Source organism: Mycteria americana, chromosome 2 (assembly GCF_035582795.1).
Source record: "Mycteria americana isolate JAX WOST 10 ecotype Jacksonville Zoo and Gardens chromosome 2, USCA_MyAme_1.0, whole genome shotgun sequence".
NCBI classification, from domain to species: domain Eukaryota; kingdom Metazoa; phylum Chordata; class Aves; order Ciconiiformes; family Ciconiidae; genus Mycteria; species Mycteria americana.
The window spans coordinates 54,280,729-54,300,637 of NC_134366.1; the positions used below are offsets into that span (position 1 = coordinate 54,280,729).

Sequence of the window (19,909 nt, forward strand, 5' to 3'; positions counted from 1 at the left end):
TTCCTTCTAACTCCAGCATGCCTCCATAAATCAAGGATGACCACAGTTCTTCCCCACCTCTCTGGGACTGCTGCATGATTGCACTCTCCAAAAAACTGAACAGCAGCAACAGTGCAGGATATTTTGGCTGCACGGGCAACAGATACATTCCAGGTGGTCCAACCCCAGTAGCTGTAGAGCTCAGACAGCAATGGTAGACCCTCACCCTGCAGGGGGATGTCAACAGCCCTTCCCTGCTCTTCCTTCAGGAGACATTGATGGTAGCTCCCATGCCAGTGCCAGCTTATACACAGGGAATAAGGTTTGCCTGCAAGGGCAGCATTGACTGCACGGCCAGCCACTTGGTGCTTATACCAAGGAAATGGTGACGGGCCAGATAAACGGCCTCAGGTGACCAGCTGCTCCATGCCAAGGCATATTATCGCTTACTTTCAACTGCCCCAGCAAATGCACACACAAACATATTTATATCCACGCAAGCAAGAAGCGATGTGCCTATACTTACCCCTGCAAATGGAAAACAGCACCTCTCTTTCAAACACCAACGAGCTCCTAGGGATAACCTTTCACAAATAAACAACCTGCTCTGCTCCGAGAGGGATTTTATGAAGAACAGAGATTACAATGGGCTTAATCATGATTAAACACTGATCTGGCTCAATCTACTCAAAAGCAGACAAAAGATAAATAAAAACCTCCAGCAGATGCATTTCATACTGGAAATTCTGGAACCTCAATTGACGTCATACTTTTTATGTTCAGATAATATCTGGAGGAAACAGTACACTGGATCAAGAAAACAAAAGCAAATTTCTAGTTAAAATTCTCCATGCTCTGTGTAGAAAGGAGAAGGCTACAGCAGGGAATGCACAGCACAGCTCAGCATTTTACAAACCCGTTTTTGACAGTAGCTGAAATTGCATTATCAGAGCGATGCCACTAGAAAGAAACAAGCACTCCCTTTTGTCCTGATCTCCTGGGTCCTACCTTGTAAAAGTGGGCAACAGTAGTCATTGCATTTCCCCTCAGACAAAAGCTGCTTCTGATCGATGATGGGCAGGTTAATTTTCTTTTACTAAAATAATGCCACCTCCTCAGTATCACCCCAGTTGTGGTGCACTGATTCCTCAGGGACAGTATGAAAATTCTCCATGATGGGAAGGGGTTGCATCTAGCGAACATCTCCCACATACAGACATCTGGTCTTTCCTATGGGTGAGGAAACCCAGGAAACAGATTCCACATCATGGGACTCAACTCCAGCCATTAGTACTGCTGACAGAGGTGGAAAAAGTCAAAAAATGAGCACAGATCCTAGGGATTGCTTGCTTACAGTGCTAAGCTTCCCGTTTTATTCAACAGGATAAAGATGTTGTCTTTCAGGAAAGAGAAATACCTCTTCATGGCGGGGGAGGGGGAGGAATTCTATCTGGAGGAGAAGGCTGATCAGAGTTTTCTCATTCTATCATCCCAACTCCTCATGTCCACACCAGCAGAAATGCCCAGTGGATGACCACGTAATGTCTGGCCAGCAGACAGAAGAGATCCCTTCCTGCACTAAGATGGCTAGAACCTACGTCGCTGCCTCTCCTGGTGTCTAGCTAATGTGTCCTGTGCTTCACAGCTACAGGACCTCTACTTCAAACACCAGGTAAGAGACTTTCAATACCTTTTGATTTGTGACCTCCAAAACTTCTCCAGTGAAGGTGAAAATCCCCATACAGACAATGTAAGCCTACTGATAATTACTTTGTTCTTCTCACTTTCTTTTCACTGACCTCTTGGACGTAGCTCACAGTGCATAAATTTGCCATCACTGGCACAGACAGGCCTGGATAGTGAAACCTGTGTTACTTATCCTGATTTTCAAGCTGCAAGTTATCAACTTCAAGAACATCATCCCTGAAGAAAATCACAATTCTCACCCCAACTCCTACCATGCTTCAGCCCACCCAGTGTACCTCTCATACCAGTGTAGATAGATCACGTCCAACTTCAAGCAGAACAAGCATCACTTTGCCGACGAACTCCACACTTTCACAAACTGCTGAATCAGAGTTATGCGATTTGCATTTCCTGATGAGAAGACAACAAACTGCTCTGTCTTTGGAGCCAAGTGGACAGTCCTTTCTCATCCCCAGTAACAGCAGATGCACTTGCTTATTAATACACAAATACGAAACTAATGGGTTACTGCTGCTTGTTCCCAAAGCAGGCTTACCTTACGAAAAGCTGTCGGAGGGTTACTAAATATAACGTTGTTGTACGGCTTATTTAACTTTCCTCAATAACCTACCTCTGAAGGAGAAATGAGTTCGAGAGCCGGTGTTAACACCTGAAAGGCATGGGGGGAACATTTGACAGAATGCAAAGAATATTTTTATTTTTCTTGCAATATGGATGACTCCTCCTGCACATCCTATGGGCACCAAGCACCAATGAGAACAATCGTTTTGGCATACTTGCTGCCCATGGAAAAGGACTACAGATTTAAACGCTAAAACAGCAGCCAATGTGAAATGTCACCTGGCTAGGCAGTTCAATCTGCTAATTACTTAAGCAGATTTATTTTTAAACTATAAAAACAGCATGTTCCTCAGGAGAATTATTTTTTTCCCCTTCCCCAAATAAATACAATTAACACTTGCCAAGTAGCGTTCTTCACCTGCAATGAAGGACTTCCCAAAATTAGACTGAGTAAGGTACTCAAAAACACGCTGGGGCAGGAGCGTCCCTGGGGGTCTCTCCCAGAGCCGTGCTTCTGGAAGAGGAAGAGATGCTTCATACCGGACGCAGCGCCAACAAACCCGCGTGCCCGAGATACTTCTTTCTAAAGCCTGAGTGGCCTTGAACCCTTGCGGGGACAAGGCTGTCACAACCACAAGCCCTCCCCTGGCATCTCGCCGTCTGTGTTCGTTTCTGCCCCTGGCAAACGGCAGCAGCACTTCTGAAGCAAAGGCACGCCAGCCATGCAATCCCAGGGCAGCCGGGGCAAGCCCAGCGAGGAGGCAGGGGGAAGCAAACAGATTGATTTGAAGGTCCGAGGTAAGACAAAATGCAGGTAAGACAAAATGCAAAATGCACACGCTTAGTTTTAAGCTGCCGGTGAGACCGCTCACGCGGAGTACGTGCTGGAACAGGTCTGATGAGCTACGGCCAAAAGAAACACAAACAAGCCCATCTCTGACCCAGAATTTTCTGCACATAAAGACTCTTGTTATTCTTACATGACCTGGTCCTGTTTCACCGAGATGATAAATTATTATTTTCTGGTTCCTTTTAATGACAGCAAGCGTGGTGCTGGGGTCCAGCTCCACAAGCAGCACCCTGCTTCTGCAGTGCTTACAGGTGCACCCCAGAAAAACAAACCAGCTGATCAGCAGCATCCAAGGGTCAGACAAGCTTGTCCCGAGCCAGGACAAGCTGTAATTAAACCCAGTCAACCATCCCTTCTGTTTCGGCAACCCCAGGTATAAATGCAGCCAAGCGTGGTAGATCTTTGGCTTAAAGGGTCATTTTGGCCAAATTTCCCGAAACATTAGGGTTTAGGAAATTAAACAAATAGAGTCTTTGTGTGACACAAAGCCTCTCACGGTGTGATCAATTTATTTTCAATGGCCAAGGTGGGAAAAACATTTAAAGATAGTCAAGTATCTAAGATAGTCAGAATGGCATTAAACCCTTTCGGTGTAAGCAATCAGTAAGTAACTGATGTGCAGCTTTTGAAGCACAGCAGCGCTCCACTACACGAGGGCAAAGCTTTCCGCGACATACCCGCAGGGGCTTGCCACCTTCTCAAGACCCCAATGGTTCAAGCAGGTTCTCCCAGCCTGCTCCGACAGCCTGCTGCTTCATGTGCCTTGCCTCCCAGACCGTCATCCCGTTTCAAAATGGTGACAGTAAACTGTGTTTTGCAGTGCCAGATCATTTTCTGATACTGTCTCAAGGCCCTGGTTCTCGAGAGACTCGCTACGCGTGCGCTTAACTTCAACGTGATTTGATTTAATGGAGCTGCAGCACTAGCACTAGTGCGTGCCCCTAAGTCTTTTCAGGGGGCACTGCTGTTCACCAGCGTGCTTCTACTCGCTCTGGGTTTCCACGCAAGTATCAAAAATACGTAACAACACTTTCAAAGCTGAGCATTGAATTTTAGAAATAATAAGGTTACAAAAGTTCAAAACCATCCATGACAGACTAGGAAGTGTCCTATAGGAAAACCCCTTTCAGGTTATCATGTCCATAGCTATCTTAAAGAAAACGCCCCTTCAAACCCAGAAAAATCAATATTGCAATTAATATTAAAATATTATCATTTATTAATATTCTGTATTCCTGCAATATAATGCAGATAAATAATGATTTACGAATACAAAACTCAGCACGTGTTCTCAAAACCTGACACTGCAAGCAGGCAGGACAAGAGATTTTGTTCTAGTCTACTTTTTTTTCCCCTCCTGTATTTAAAAAATAAAGGCAGCGAATTTCTTTGAACTTACATAATTCCACCCTGTTATTTTCCAGAGGGCTAAACTGGCCTTTAAAATTCTTTAAGCTTGGCATTGTATGAAAGCAGATATCAAATATTCCGAGAGCTCAGTTCAGAAAGATGATTTTTCTGAAGCTGAGCCTTTCTGAAGAGCTTCCTGCAGAGCTCCAGGCAGTGCCTCAAACAGCCATTCCCACCAGGCTGAGCTCACTGGCCCTTGCCACTGGCCCTTGCCACTGGCCCTTGCCGGGCTGTAGGAGGCATTGGGCCACAGGAAGGCGAGAAGCGTACAGGGTGTGAGGTGCCAGAGAAGCCGACTGCTGCAAACGACAGCAATTTGTGAACGTTAACCTGTTTTGCACAACGAGTGGTTGAGAACCGTGTCTTCTTCGCATGCAAAAAACTACAGCGTCACCTGCCTTTTAACAAAAGCCACCTCTTCGGGTCAAAATCTGAGTTCACCAAAGCCAACGAAGAGATGCCCCTCTTGAATTTACTGGGTTGTACATAGGACCTCTGTGAAACGCATCTCCAGTCAGTGGCAAAGCACGAGGCTGAAGCACCTGCTGCTGCTGGATTTCGTTTTACCCAGTATTTGTAGAGGACCCAGCAGATGTAGCCATGGCCGTCTGGCTTTAAGGACCTTCTCCTTCACACAGACAGGATGCGCTCGAGGCAGGAGAAGGCTTCCTCCTTCCTCCCCGAGCCTTGCCAGGTCACTCAGAGGGGCTGCTTGGGTCAGCAGCAGCTCAATGCCTGCCATAAGGCAGCAGTTTTCCCGGCAGGGCTCTGAATCCAGTTCTTTTATTTGAATCCTACCAAGTGTCTCATATTTCCATGCTGCCTCCTGGCTGGCTCCTTGGTCTTCTAGATGAAGGAGCTGGTGCAGAAAGTGAAGGGAACCCACTGGTCCCAGCATGGGCACTGGGAGTCCAGTCCTACCCTCCAGCCAGCAAAATCATAAAACAATAAGAAATACAACATTTGGTTCTTCACGCAGCAGGAAATGATCTATAGGGTACTGCTGTGTTTGCAACACCCTTGGCTGAAGAGCAACACTGGGTTTTATTATTTACGAACCCTCCAGCCTTTCGCGGCTACTGGTTTTGCTGCGGCTCTGCAGGTGGGATCTCAGGCTGCTGAGGCACCGGCGCCTCGGCAAAGCCAACGGGAGGTCTTCGGCGCTGGACCGGGGGGATGCGGCCCCTGAACAGGACCACACTGCTCGGACGCAGGAAGCCATCGGCTCCGCACAGCTCCTCCTCTCTGCCCCCCCCCCAGCCAAGAACAGGCTGTTTGCAAACCCCACCATCCCTGGGACAGTCGATGGACCCTCAGCTCCCTGGAAGACCAGGCTTAAAGGCAGGTCTATCCCTGCACAGGGCAGACAGGAGGAGAGCTCAGGCTAACAGACACCATGTACTCGGCTGGTGTTGTTAGGGCTGATGTTGAGCAGCTGGCTGCTTTGAGCCCTTCATCACTAAATTAAACCACATTTCTGCCAAGGCACCTCCTGCCATTCTCCCGAGCTGGATGTTCAAAAGGGGCTCCTCAGACACTCTGTCTGCTTCAGACATTCATCTTTGTTGGTTCAAATCATCTACTTATCCTAGCTGATAGCAAGGAACTGATTTTGGGAAAGCTAATATGGGCAGGCTAGAGGCATTGCTTACCCCAAGCCCAGTGTAAAATCGGAAAACACCAAAAGCATGCGGTCAACTTGGACAAAACGTCACCCCTCTGGCTTCACGTACTATGTAGCTAGGAAGATGTCCTATTTTATGCTGCATGATTTTCCATAAAGTTAGGAAGCGCGACTAACACAGAGGGCTTTAAGAGCTTAAATGTATTATGACAGTTGTATTAGAGATATTTTTAAATACCTTTTCCAGCGCTTCTCTATCGACCAGCTCCTGCACAGCCAAAAGCTTGATACTGTAAGAAAAAAACAGAGGAAAAAAGAATGAATCACTCCATTGCGAGCATTACAGAAACACAAGTAACAGCAGAACTGAAGCTCTCTTTTTATCTTCTCACTTCACAAAAGAGTCTATAGAGGTACAGATACCAAAAGTTCTCAGGATATAATAAACCAAAGCAAGAGAGAACCAGTGTTACTTTGTTTGCTTTGAATTAGCCGTCCCAAACAGATTTTCTGGTTTCTGACTTAAAAGCATATCTGAATTCACCTTACAGAGAAACTGCATTAATCATTACATTTTTAATACCCTAAATTAACACTGAAGGATCTTCTGAACGACAAACACAGAGGAAGACTATAAATATTTCTGTCATTTTTAGTCAGTTTTGTTCTTCAGTATCAATAGGTTTCTATGAGTCCCACGAAAGTCATTCCCAGGGATTTACAATATTGTACGTGAGGTACAGTAACTAAGACAACCCAGCTCAAGAAACCTGAGGGAGGTATGAGGGAAATGTGCATAACTGTTTGAAAGAAAGGTACAGAGATAATCCATAATTATTATTCTTGTAATGCCATTTGCTAATCGAACCCAGATTTCTTCACCTACTGAATCTTTTCCAAGTTTACCTCTAGGGGCTAAATCCTGCACACTGAATTTCGTTCACTTCAACAAGATTATGAGAGTTACTCAAGCAGGATTTTGCCCTGTAAGATGGGTGAAATCACAGGTAAACCAAGGTATATAAGAGAACCTTGTACAACATCTACACTTTCCTAATCAGTTTAATGAGTATTTACTCAATAGAAATAATCAATCTCATTATTATATGAAATTATCAATCTCATAATTATAAGAAATTATCAAAAACTCAACAGAAATTATCTGTCCTCCTTCAACTTCAGTTACTTGCACGTGTCCCCGTGTATTGCAAAAGCCCAATCCTTTCCACGCTAAGGAATTTCAGGAAAGACCTTGTTGCATCCCCACCAAGCTGCAGGGCTCACAGGACAGGTATGAACCTGAACAGTATTGGCAAAGCATTGCCAGCAGGTGGACGGAGGTGGTCCTTCCCCTCTGCGCAGCACTGGTGAGGCCACAGAATCACAGAATCACAGAATCACAGAATCACAGAATCATATAGGTTGGAAAAGACCTTTAAGATCATCGAGTCCAACCATAAACCTAACACTGCCAAAAACCATCACTACACCATGTCTCTAAGTACCTCATCCAAACGTCCTTTAAATACCTCCAGGGATGGCGACTCAACCACTTCCCTGGGCAGTCTGTTCCAATGCTTGATAACCCTCTCGGTGAAGAAAAATTTCCTCATATCCAGTCTAAACCTCCCCTGGCGCAACTTGAGGCCATTTCCTCTTGTCCTATCACTTGTTACCTGGGAGAAGAGACCGACCCCCACCTCTCTACAACCTCCTTTCAGGTAGTTGTAGAGAGCGATGAGGTCTCCCCTCAGCCTCCTTTTCTCCAGGCTAAACAGTCCCAGCTCCCTCAGCCGCTCCTCATAAGACTTCTGCTCCAGACCCTTCACCAGCTTCGTTGCCCTTCTCTGTACGCGCTCCAGTACCTCAATATCCCTCTTGTAGTGGGGGGCCCAAAACTGAACACAGTATTCGAGGTGCGGCCTCACCAGTGCCGAGTACAGGGGCACAATCACTTCCCTAGTCCTGCTGGCCACGCTATTTTTGATACAGGCCAGGATGCCATTGGCCTTCTTGGCCGCCTGGGCACACTGCTGGCTCATATTCAGGCGGCTGTCAACCAACACCCCCAGGTCCTTCTCTGCCAGGCAGCTTTCCAGCCACTCTTCCCCAAGCCTGTAGCGTTGCATGGGGTTGCTGTGGCCCAAGTGCAGGACCTTGCACTTGGCCTTGTTAAACCTCATACAATTCACCCCAGCCCATCGATCCAGCCTGTCCAGGTCCCTCTGCAGAGCCTGCCTACCCTCCAGCAGATCAACACTCCCACACAACTTGGTGTCGTCTGCAAACTTACTGAGAGTGCACTCGATCCCTTCGTCCAGATCATTGATAAAGATGTTAAACAGAACTGGCCCCAACACCGAGCCCTGGGGAACACCGCTTGTGACCGGCCGCCAACCGGAGTAAACTCCATTCACCACCACTCTCTGGGCCCGGCCGTCCAGCCAGTTCTTTACCCAGCAAAGAGTACACCCGTCCAAGCCATGAGCAGCCAGTTTCTCCAGGAGAATGCCGTGGGAAACCGTGTCAAAGGCTTTACTGAAGTCTAGATAGACAACATCCACAGCCTTCCCCTCATCCACTAGGCGGGTCACCTTATCATAGAAGGAGATCAGGTTGGTCAAGCAGGACCTGCCTTTCCTGAACCCATGCTGGCTGGGCCTGATCCCCTGGTTATTCTCTACATGCCGTGTGATAGCACTCAGGATGATCTGCTCCATCAGCTTCCCCGGCACCGAGGTCAGGCTGACAGGCCTGTAGTTCCCCGGGTCCTCCTTCCGGCCCTTCTTGAAGATGGGTGTCACATTCGCTAATCTCCAGTCAGCAGGGACTTCCCCAGTTAGCCAGGACTGCTGGTAAATGATGGAAAGGGGCTTGGTGAGCACATCTGCCAGCTCCTTCAACACTCTCGGGTGGATCTCATCAGGCCCCATAGACTTGTGAGTGTCTAAGTGGTGCAGCAGGTCACTCACCATTTCCCCCTGGATAATGGGGGCTCCAGTCTGGTCCCCATCCCTATCTTCCAACTCCAGGGGCTGGGTACCCATAGAACATTCGGCCCTGCTATTAAAGACTGAGGCAAAGAAGGCATTAAGTACCTCAGCCTTTTCCTCATCCTTGGTCACTGTGTTTCCTCCCACATCTACTAGGGGCTGGAGATTCTCCTTAGCTCTCCTTTTGCTGCTAATGTATTTGAAGAAGTGTTTTTTGTTGTCTTTTATAGCAGCAGCCAGACTGAGCTCTAGCTCAGCTTTGGCCCTTCTAGTTTTCTCCCTGCACAGCCTCGCTACACCCCTGTAGTCCTCCTGAGTTGCCCGCCCCTTCTTCCAGAGGTCATAGACTCTCCTCTTTCTCCTCAGTTCGAGCCAGAGCTCTCTAGTCAGCCAGGCCGGTCTTCTTCCCCGCCGGCTCGTCTTTCGGCACCTGGGGACAGCCCGCTCTTGTGCCTTTAGGACTTCCTCCTTAAAGAATGTCCAGCCTTCCTGGACCCCTTTGCCCATAAGAGCTGCCTCCCAGGGGACTCTGTCGACCAGTCTCCTAAACAGGCTGAAGTCCGCCCTCCGGAAGTCTAAGGTGGCAGTTTTGCCGACCCCCCTCGCCGCTTCTCCACGTATCAAAAACTCTATCATTTCATGATCGCTCTGCCCAAGACAGCCTCCAACCATCACATCACTCACCAGTCCTTCTCTGTTGGTGAACAAGAGGTCCAGCGGGGCACCTTCCCTCGTTGGCTCACTCACCAGCTGCGTCAGGAAGTTATCTGCCACACGCTCCAGGAACCTCCTGGACTGGTTCCTCTCTGCTGTATTGTATTTCCAGCAGACATCTGGCAGGTTGAAGTCCCCCACAAGAACAAGGGCTAGCGATCGTGAGGCTTCTCCCAGCTGCTTATAGAATAGTTCATCTGTCCCCTCATCCTGGTTGGGGGGTCTGTAACAGACTCCCACCACAATATCTGCCTTGTTGGCCTTCCCCCTGATTCTGACCCACAGACACTCCACCCTATCATCACCATCATTGAGCTCTAAACTATCCAGACTCTCCCTGACGTATAGGGCTACCCCACCACCTCTCCTGCCTCGCCTATCCCTCCTGAAGAGTTTATAGCCATCCACCGCTGCACTCCAGTTGTGCGAGTCATCCCACCATGTTTCTGTGATGGCCACCATATCATAGTTTTCCTGACGTACAATGGCTTCCAACTCCTCCTGCTTGTTGCCCATGCTGCGTGCATTGGTGTAGAGGCACTTCAGCTGGGGTGTCGTCCGTGCCTCCTTCATAGAAGAACACCCCTTGCGTGCTTTGAGGCATTTCACTGGTGTTTCCCTCTTGGCTCCCATTGCCTCAGTATCCCCTGGCTCAACTCCGCTCGACTTCGGCTGTGCCCAAGCGTACCCCGTGCATCTCGAGGACTCAGGCCGACTGTCCTCGCTGTCAGCCGCTCCCTCCAACCATGGCACGTCGCCCCTCAGCTTCTCTCGGGCAAGCCTGATATTATCCCCCTCCCCCTTCGAGTCTAGTTTAAAGCTCTGTCAATGAGCCCTGCAAGTTCCTGTGCAAAGATTCTCTTTCCCCTTTGAGAAAGATGAATCCCATCGGATGCCAGCAAACCCGGTGCGGCGTAGGCCATTCCGTTGTCAAAAAAACCAAATCCGTGGCGATGACACCAGCCACGGAGCCATGCATTAATAGATTGGGCATCTCTGTTCCTTCTGGTGTCACTGCCCACCACTGGAAGGAGAGAAGAGAAAATAACCTGCGCTCCTGAGTTTCTTACTAGCCACACCTCACACCTCCCCATCCCTGGGCACTCGCCATCAATGGTCCACATTGGCCAGAGATGTGGCCAGCTCCTTGGCCAGAGAGCAGAAGGGATCAACAACACATCCACCTACGGAGCCGGGAATCTTTAGGACAGCATGGTTACGATTCAGCCCACCTAAACTTTAGCTCTCTACATCTTTGGTGCCTAGTCGAAGCTAACGTTTAGATTCGCTATATGGTCAATGAAATGAGAGAGGAACCTCACTTCCCCAGGGCAGTTCAACCCACCTATCCTGGCATCGTCCCCTACGTCCTCCCACAAGGGCAGAAGCTGCTGTCACACTATGCTGCCCCAAGTCAGGCTTACAGAAAGCTGGCAGCCTTTTTACCCACCGAGTAGACTAGTATTGCAACTCCGACTGCTCACCTTCCTTACCCAGTCTTAAACCCAGTTGCTTAATATATTATCCTTGGACTCCAGAGGATAATTTCCTTTACCCAGGGATACGAAAACATCTGTGTGGCAGTGGAAGAACCAAATGATGCATATAAATAATGTCTAAATGACTCTCACGACTCTGTAGACAGACACAGCAAAGAGCCAGTATAGTTAAAAGCTCGTATTCAAGACTGTGCGAATAGTCAACATAGAAGTCTGCCAAAGGATATAATTTGCCATATACTACAAGGAGTTTTATTAGCCTTTCAAAACCTCAGAGCAATGTTGCATAATTCTTGAATGTCCACAGACATCTTATACATTATTTATGTATGTCCATCCTAAAACAGCAGCTGGCAAAACATAGCTTTAGTCCTGTCCTTCTACTGTGTTACAATGCTTTCCACTACAAGTATTCACAGCCTAACCCCTAAACACGAATGTGCTTTCACTTTAATGTACTTCTAGTTTTCAGATGTCTTCAAAGCATCATAAAAAGCCTATATCCAATGAATTATAAAATAGTCCCAGACCATACATTTCCAGTCTGTAGAGGCTATTATTACTAAGACAGAGAGGGTGGAGATGGTTCAGAAAACAACAGGATAATCAGGAAAAAGAAAAAGGTATTCCATTAAAGCCCAACCACTTCAGTAGCAGGGGACACATGATTTTCTGTTACCGTTTGGTGAACACACTAGGCTGCAGGCAAGCATTCAGCTGAACTGGAAGGTTCTTAGGGAAAGTACAAAGCCAATACAAGGTATTTTTTAACATACTTTTCCTTGCAATTCAGCCAGCAAGCGAAATAAAGATGGGATGGGCACCAAGCAAAGCAGGCACCTCCATTTAAAAAGCCCTGCAATGTTGTGTCCAACCTTGAACTTCAGAAGGAGCCTAGGCTGATGCATCTTGGAGAACAAAGTCCGATAACATAGGCAGTAGCAATGCAGGCACAATCAAGACCTGTCTCTGAATTCAGGGCTCACCTCTTAGTTTTGGGTGACCCGCCTCTGTTGCGGCGCATTTCGGAAAAACACAGGACGGGTGAGAGGGAGGTAGTCTAACACGCATGCGGAGACATCCAGGATGCTCACAGCCAGCTGGGCTGCCGCAAAGATTCCTTCAAGTCCACGTGTACAAAGTAAAATCTAACATTTTCCCATTCCCTTCTGCAAGCTGTACAACAATGTGGGTCTTGTTATGCAAAATACTTTTGTCTTTTTCCTTTTGAAGCCAGAGACTTTTCAATCACTTTATCATCAAAAGGTAGAATCTATCCATCAAGGCTGCTGATGCTTCTACCAATTGACTGATTTATTTCTAGAATGTTAATTATGGATTATCTGACACTCAACAACTGCAGAAGACAGATGTAGACTGCCCCAAATGCAAGTACTGTTTTCATCAGAGATCATCATCTTAGTGTACAAACCTACCCTCCTTCCCATTTACACTAGTAAAGCCCCACAAGAAGTCCTTCAACCGGTATGCTTTTATTTAAAACAAAGTATACTGAGTTACACAGAAGCAAGTAATAAAAAAGGGAGCAGGAATCTTTTTACTTTATCTCATTGTATTTACAGGGATGTCTTGTTCAGAGGTGAAGAACCCATACAAAATGTTTACATCCTACAGAGACACTGCCTATGCAGGGCTGAATGCAAATTCAATGTTGTTACATGACTTGCAACAACATTGTTTGACTCTTGGTGAGAAAAAAAGACTTCCCTCTACTGTTATAAATTTACAGAGATCAGTGTTTGCCCAGTACTTTACTCTTTGCTCCTCAGGCAACACCAGGTATTTTTTCTGGGTCAAAAGGAGTCAGCAAATGCAAATATCAGCCTTCATACAACCAGCTGCAAGATGCTTCTTTCCTTGAAGCACCACCAGGGATGCTGTCTCTGCCCACTGGATTACAGTCCACTACCTGGAAAATTTCACCTGATAGCCAGTTATGTACTGCTATTTCTGCCAGCAATTCCAAGCAACATTACTATGTGCTACTTTATGCAATGTCGGCTTGGAAATGCAGCTTCTTTCAAGGCTGCTGCTTTGGGGGTTTGATGCTTTGAAAAGAAATCACGCTGCTTATTTAGGCACTGCATCAGCAATCCTACAAACACTGAAAGCAGCTCATAACTACATATGCTGTTTGTAGCTTATGTGTTCACCAAGGATTTCAGAGTAGATGGGAATATAATCAGTAACTGAGGGGCAGGGGGGAAATCTCTAATAAAGCAGAAATGCAAAGTGAGTTACTTGGGTTTGAAGCCCAAGCTCTTGCTGTCTACAATGCAACACTTAAGTACTCTGTTTATATACTGTGGAGTCCGTCCTTTCATCCTCACCTGCAGTATGCAAACACTAACGCTGAATAAAGTTGTAGAAAAATCATATTTCCTGAAGAAACCTTTTGGTTCCTGGAGCACCTGCTCTAATCTACCAGCTTTAAAGTATACTGGCAAGAAACCTGTAATGCAAGTAACAATACTGGCTTGATTAGAATGTCCCTGCTTGTTTCTGAAACCCTATTAAAAATACTCACTGACTCAATTACTTACATGATCTGTTTAAACAAAGCTGTTGGAATTAATATCCTGACACCCCAGGCACACTCAAAATACCTGAAAACATGCAGCGATCAGGATGAAGGACTCTCCTCCAGCAGTAAAAATATGCAAACATGATGTGCTGTCAAGGAAACACGACTCCCTCTTTTTTTGGCCACGGGTGATGCACGGCATTCTCCTCTAAGGGAATTCCTTTTGGTTTCCAGAAGATTAGTCACAGTGCTGAGCAAATGCCTATAGCTACAGCACATTTCTACTCCTCAGAGTAGCATTGCAATCCTTTCCTCTAAGTATTCTTACTTAAAAACATGTAGCATTGGGTTCCTCTCTCTAATCCCACGTACCCAGGAATAATTTAAGCCTTTTTAGCAACCTTTTGCAATACTGAAAACTTGCCGATAAGTCCCTTGCTGGTTGGTGCGTTCCTATTCACCATGAGCCATCATCGCGTTTTATTTGCATTGAGCTTCACTTCCCAGCTTGAGTTCGCATTGCCCACAAAATCCCATCTGCTCTTGCAATAGGGGATGCCAGGGCCTTCCTAAGAGCCACCAGAGGGTCATCTGCCTGCAAACCAGCGAACCTATGGCTCTGCAGCAAGGCAGATGGAATAGACAGAAACCGCCGCGCAAGGCAGATCCAAGATCCATCCATGCAAGAATGCACCTGAGGTCTTCACCTGAGGAAGAGAAGCTGCTTCCTCCAAAACCAGCTTGAAGGGTGCTCTAGTATAGGGGTAGAGAGGATTTAGGATTACAGCCAGCTTCTGGACCATCCCTGTACAGCACTAGAATTGCAGCCATTACGGACACAGGTCACTTGGCTGCCACTATCAAGGGAGAAGGTCTCCAGAGCAGAGCCCTGCATCAACAAGCACAGCGACCTGCATCTGCTGAGCCGACCCCAGGGCGGAGCTGAGGTTTCCATTCAGTGCAGAACCTGGTAGTTTGGAGAAAAAGGGAGAGGAGGAAGTGAGGAAAATGTGCAGCATTAAGTTCAGTGATCAGAGAGTCTGCGAAGCGTTTAAGCAAACACTTGGCCCCACGCCGGCATCCTACAGAATCTGCTAGGTGCTGTGATGCAGGGCGGCTGCGAAGGTAGCCGAACGCAAGACCCGGCTGGAAGCTGGCACTCCCAGCGCCTGCGCCTTAGCTCTCCGTGCCTTGTTAGCCTGCAAACAGCTGGTGCAGTCTCAGTCTCCAGGCATGCCAGCACAGCTGGATTTCCGACCGCTTTGCTCTTACTTCCCAGCAGCCAGCCTCCCTCCTCAGCCTGGAAGAACAGAGCTCCCCGGACAGCCGGCACGGCCGGTCTCCTACCTGCGGGCTGGTACGACACGTGGCTCATCATCACCGACCCTGGGTTTGTCATCCAGCAGCAATGTGAACTGAGGACTGGTCTCAATTTGCTCTGCAAGCTTATACATCTTTGCTCGGGGCCTGAGTTTTTCCAAAAACCTCATGCTTTCTATTAGCCAGTGCATAAGCCTGACTAAAGTTAACAACATCAAGAAATGCCATTTGACTTCTCTTAGTTTTCTGGCTCCTTCTTCAGCATACAGCTGTACCGAATCACGCTTCAGCTAGACTCACAGACATTATTATAAATAGCCTGCGCAAAACCCACTCAACTCCAAAGCGTTATTTTGAGCATCATTAAATCATTCCCTCCTCCCTCCCTTTCAGTCCATAAACTTTTCCCCTTTGTTCTTGAGATAAGATCCCATAGCCATGTTATGGCCCACAGTGACATTTTATGGATGACTTACATATCCAAGAGCGGAGCATGGATGCATGTAACAGAAGTGCCCCCAACCCATGTTGGGGTTAATAACACAAAAGAAGAGGACAAGAGCCCTTGGGTCATCGAATTTGTATGCTAAAATTGTATTTGCTTATCTACACAAACTGACCTCACTCATGAATCAGTTCTGCTCTACAAGATGAGCATGAAACATGAGAGTTGGAAGAAAAAAAAGCCAAAAAAAAAATGCAGCTGAGTTGTGCTAATGACCCTTGGTACCTGGGAGGGAGCGCTCCCCATCATCCACGCACTCTCCCCACGCCTGACCTCAGTCCCCAGCTCCCCTGCCGCAAAGGCACGCTCCGTTTCATCACCATTCACATCGCAGCCCACAGCCCCAGTTTCTCCTTTGGCGTTTGCCAGATGACAGGGTGAGTAACGATAAGGATGGGGAAGCGGCCGTCGCGGCTATGTGTTCACTGCGAGGGCTGTGGCACGTCCCCGCTGCAGCCGGCTGTCGACAGTCTCACATTAAGGGCTGTGATTGATTGTTTTCTAATTGTTTTAAGCGCAGGCAGAAGCTTAGGCACCAAGCATGTGCTGCTTTGGGAAGTACATGGAGAGTGGGGAAAGATAACAGCCAAAAAGTGACAAACACAGAAAAACATGTATCTTGCTGCTTAAGCCAAGGGGGGGGGGGGGAGGTGTTTGGGGTGGGTTTTTTGTGGGTTTTGGGGGGTTTTTTTGTTTGGTTGTTTGTTTTAAATATAGAGCTGCTGCCGACATATTTGGAAGTCCAATATAGTCCCTTGCTGCTAATGTCTAATGAGACTCAAGCCTTGGTTTCTTGACTCTGCCTGCCCCGGTGACGATTACCTTGCACAAAGGCAGGTGAAAGAATGGCGGGCTCCTACTCGCAGCATGGCAGACTATGCTTAACACGGTGAGACGACCGAGGAGCACGTCTCTGAGCACCGACCTGAGGTCCAGCTCTGGGGGGCTGCAGAGCCATCTGTGCTGCTCCCTCCTCGGGGCTGCCCACACCGACCGGGGCAATGGGCGACCTAAATGGGGTGCCTCTACAGTGAAGAAGTAACCATTGAGACGTACGTGAATGCATGCACCGTGAAAAACCATCTCATTTTTGCCGGCATATCCCATTTACAAAGTTGTCTTCCCCCCCAGGACCCTCTTCACTCAAACTCCAGTAAAAACAAAAGCAGACGGAAGAAAGGAAAAAAGCACGCTTAATGACTTTCAGCCTCATAAACTTCCTCTGTCTACCCCTACGAAGTCTGACAAGGAAATAAAATTGGTTTCTCCTTTTCCACTAAAAGCATCCGCGTCTTCTCAATCACTCCTTAAATGGAAGGAAAAATCGTGTCCGCTGCCACGTCTTAACGGCTGCTGGAAGCCACCAGAGAGCTTATGAAGTAAGCTGACAGGCTTGGATGGGAATACCATGCCATATTGCTTTGGGACTAGCTGCCAGCTAATGACACAACAAAATGATTTGGTAGCTTCTCAGGAAAAATATATCTACAGTAAGTAGAAATTAGGATAAAACCACAGAGCTGCAATTCCTTTAAAAATATATATATATTTACATTTACTTTATATATATCTATATTATAGCGTAGTATATATTTACATAAATACATTATATATACTTATATATTAAATAGCTATTATAAAGTTTATATATAATTTTATAAACCTATTTTTAATATATATGTAAATTTATTTAGGGCTACTTTTTTTGCAGTTTCCTAGTTCAGATGAAAGCAGCTGTTCTTTGATGTCTAGCCATCATCGATTCGCCTGCAAAATGGTTTGAAACCAAAAAGCAGATGAAGGCTCCGCAGCTGGGAAGGGAACCAGGAATAAATGGAAGGAGCAGAGAAGTTGAAATCCATCAAGCAAATCGGCGGAGCAGCGGAGGCCAGACAAACACTGTTCCCCCGATGTTTGCATTCGCGGATCCTGTTACATTATGTGAGCGATTGGAGTATTTGTTGTGGGGAGAAAGGAAACCGTAATGGAACTAAAAGGGGGAAAACATGAATTATGGATGGTTACTACTGAGAGTTGAAGGGGGTAAACAGCAGCATTACCCAAGCTAACAGGCAGGAGGCAACTTAAATAGTTCACTCCTTTCTTTTTCCATTTCAGCGGTTCCCTGGGTCCAGGGATGCTCTCTCGATCCTCCCTTGCACACAGGTCTCCCCTTGCTATTCTCTTTCCTACATCTGGGGCAAAGCCATCATTTTGCAGGGCCGACGAACTTTGCATCGAGGGTCTGATTTATGTTCGACTGATGCTGCGGTTTTGGCACAGCTATATCATTGCAGGAACAGAACAATGATTCATAAACCCTGGACTCTGTGTATTCCCGATGTGTGAGTGCAAAAAGGGAGGTTGCAAGAACAGCGGACTTCTTCCTAGCACTCTGGAAAGAAGTAAGACATGCTCACCAAATGACCCAAACCACAACCACTAGCAGAAAGCATGAATGCCCACTTACAACGAGACCTGGAAGCCTTCCTGATCTCCTCCTTGGGAACACCCATCCCAAGCTCTCTCCAAAGGGATGAAATCCACGCTGCTGTGCATATGGACATTTCCTACGTCAGTAAGCAGAGCAGGTCGTGCACAGTGACGTTCAGAGAGGAGCTGCTCAAAACTCCCAGACTCTCCGTGACTGTAAAGAAAGATCATTCTTTCTTTGTCCACCTACCCAGAAAAGGTGTCTCCTGAGTTGTGAGGCACTGACGCTCGACAGGACACTTCTGCAAATTCTGGGGGTTTCTATCATAGAGAGGATTAAGAGCAGCAGGGGAGCATCCTATTTACCTCCTCCTCCACATAAAGGATCATGTCTCAGGCCTAATTCTTTCCTTTTTCAGGTAAGGGGGAAGGAGACTGGACATCACCTACTGATTTCCACTTGCGTAAAGTCTCCCTTTCTGAAGATTCCCTCAAACTTTTAAACCAGAGGAAGCGCAGAAGGAGCATCCTTTGGCGTGCATGCAGCATGCGTGTGCACATAAATACTCTCATTCATAATTATGTTCATACAGATTTGCTACCCCGTCTCAATTTGGGGTGCAGAGTACTGAAGACATGAGCCCAGAGCTAACAGCACCTTCTAGAAACGCTTTGTTTGCTAAGTTATAGGCCATCCCGTGGCCTTTTCTTTTGCCGTGCTCTTATTCTTCTTTCCTATCCTTCTCCAACTCTCTCTCTGCAAACTGGTGCAATGACAAGAGAGTGGCAGCAGTTAGAAAAGTAAGCATCATGGAAGACTTCCAAGGTCCTCAGAAGAAATGCTGGTTATTAAGGGCTGAGATACATTGCACTCGATTGAACAGAACCGAAGCCGATTCCTGAGAGCCAAAGGTTAATTAGACAAATGGCTCAAAAGGATCAATCTGTTCTAACTCATTATTTGTTGATTATTTTTATATTTTAAAAGAGTTTAAAATAGACTAGGCAGCTGAAAATAACCCCCAAATTCCCAAACGCATGAGATAAAACCACAGAAGGCCCGAGACTGCCAGGAACATAACGATTACAGAGTAGCAGCCTAATGAATAAAGGACAAGCAAATCAAATACCTGTATTAAACTACATTGAATGCAGCAATCTTGTCTGCGTATATCTACTAAGCGGGACCAGGTACAGACGGTGGCAATGCAGCTTAACTTCCAACATCATTCAAAACTCGGGGTGACAATCCAGGAGGCTTCTCTTGTCACCGCTTCCACCTACTCCTTCACCGATTACTCCTGTGCCCAACACTTCACTACATGATGATTCAGGAAGAGCAAGAGAATACTATTGCAAGGTGGGGGGGGCAGGGGGTGGTGGAAATAATCTGATGACAGTCTTATTTACTCACAAAACACACACGTGTTGCTTCAACTCACTTCTGACAGACAACAAACCAAAACCAGGTGCCTGTATTAAAAAAAGAGGAGAGCTGGCTTCTAGTTTAATTTATATTGTGATAAAATGTATTTTCCTTCTTCCATATTGAATTTCTTACTATATTTAGCTAAGAGTGTCTAATATGTCTAATAATGTCTCCCTTCAAGCCGCTTCACCTTAATGTCCAGTGGTTTCGAAATTAGGGAAAATGCTCTGTATAATGTTCGCAGTCTTAGGATATTTTTTTTTATTTTTCAAAGGATGCCTGTTTCCTTATAACTCTGCAGGAAGACAGAGGCTCACAAAGAGTGTCGTGTTTGCAGCAA

At 46.7% G+C, this 19,909-nt stretch overlaps 1 protein-coding gene across 1 annotated transcript in view; it reads right to left on the bottom strand.

The window, feature by feature from the left end:
- The window catches only part of EEPD1 (endonuclease/exonuclease/phosphatase family domain containing 1), a 68,805-nt gene that overhangs the window by 23,352 nt on the left and 25,544 nt on the right, over positions 1-19,909 (bottom strand). Inside the window, exon 2 of the mRNA XM_075495598.1 lies at positions 6,370-6,421. Within this exon, the coding sequence (XP_075351713.1) occupies positions 6,370-6,421 (52 nt within the window). The remainder of the gene's footprint in view (positions 1-6,369; positions 6,422-19,909) is intronic.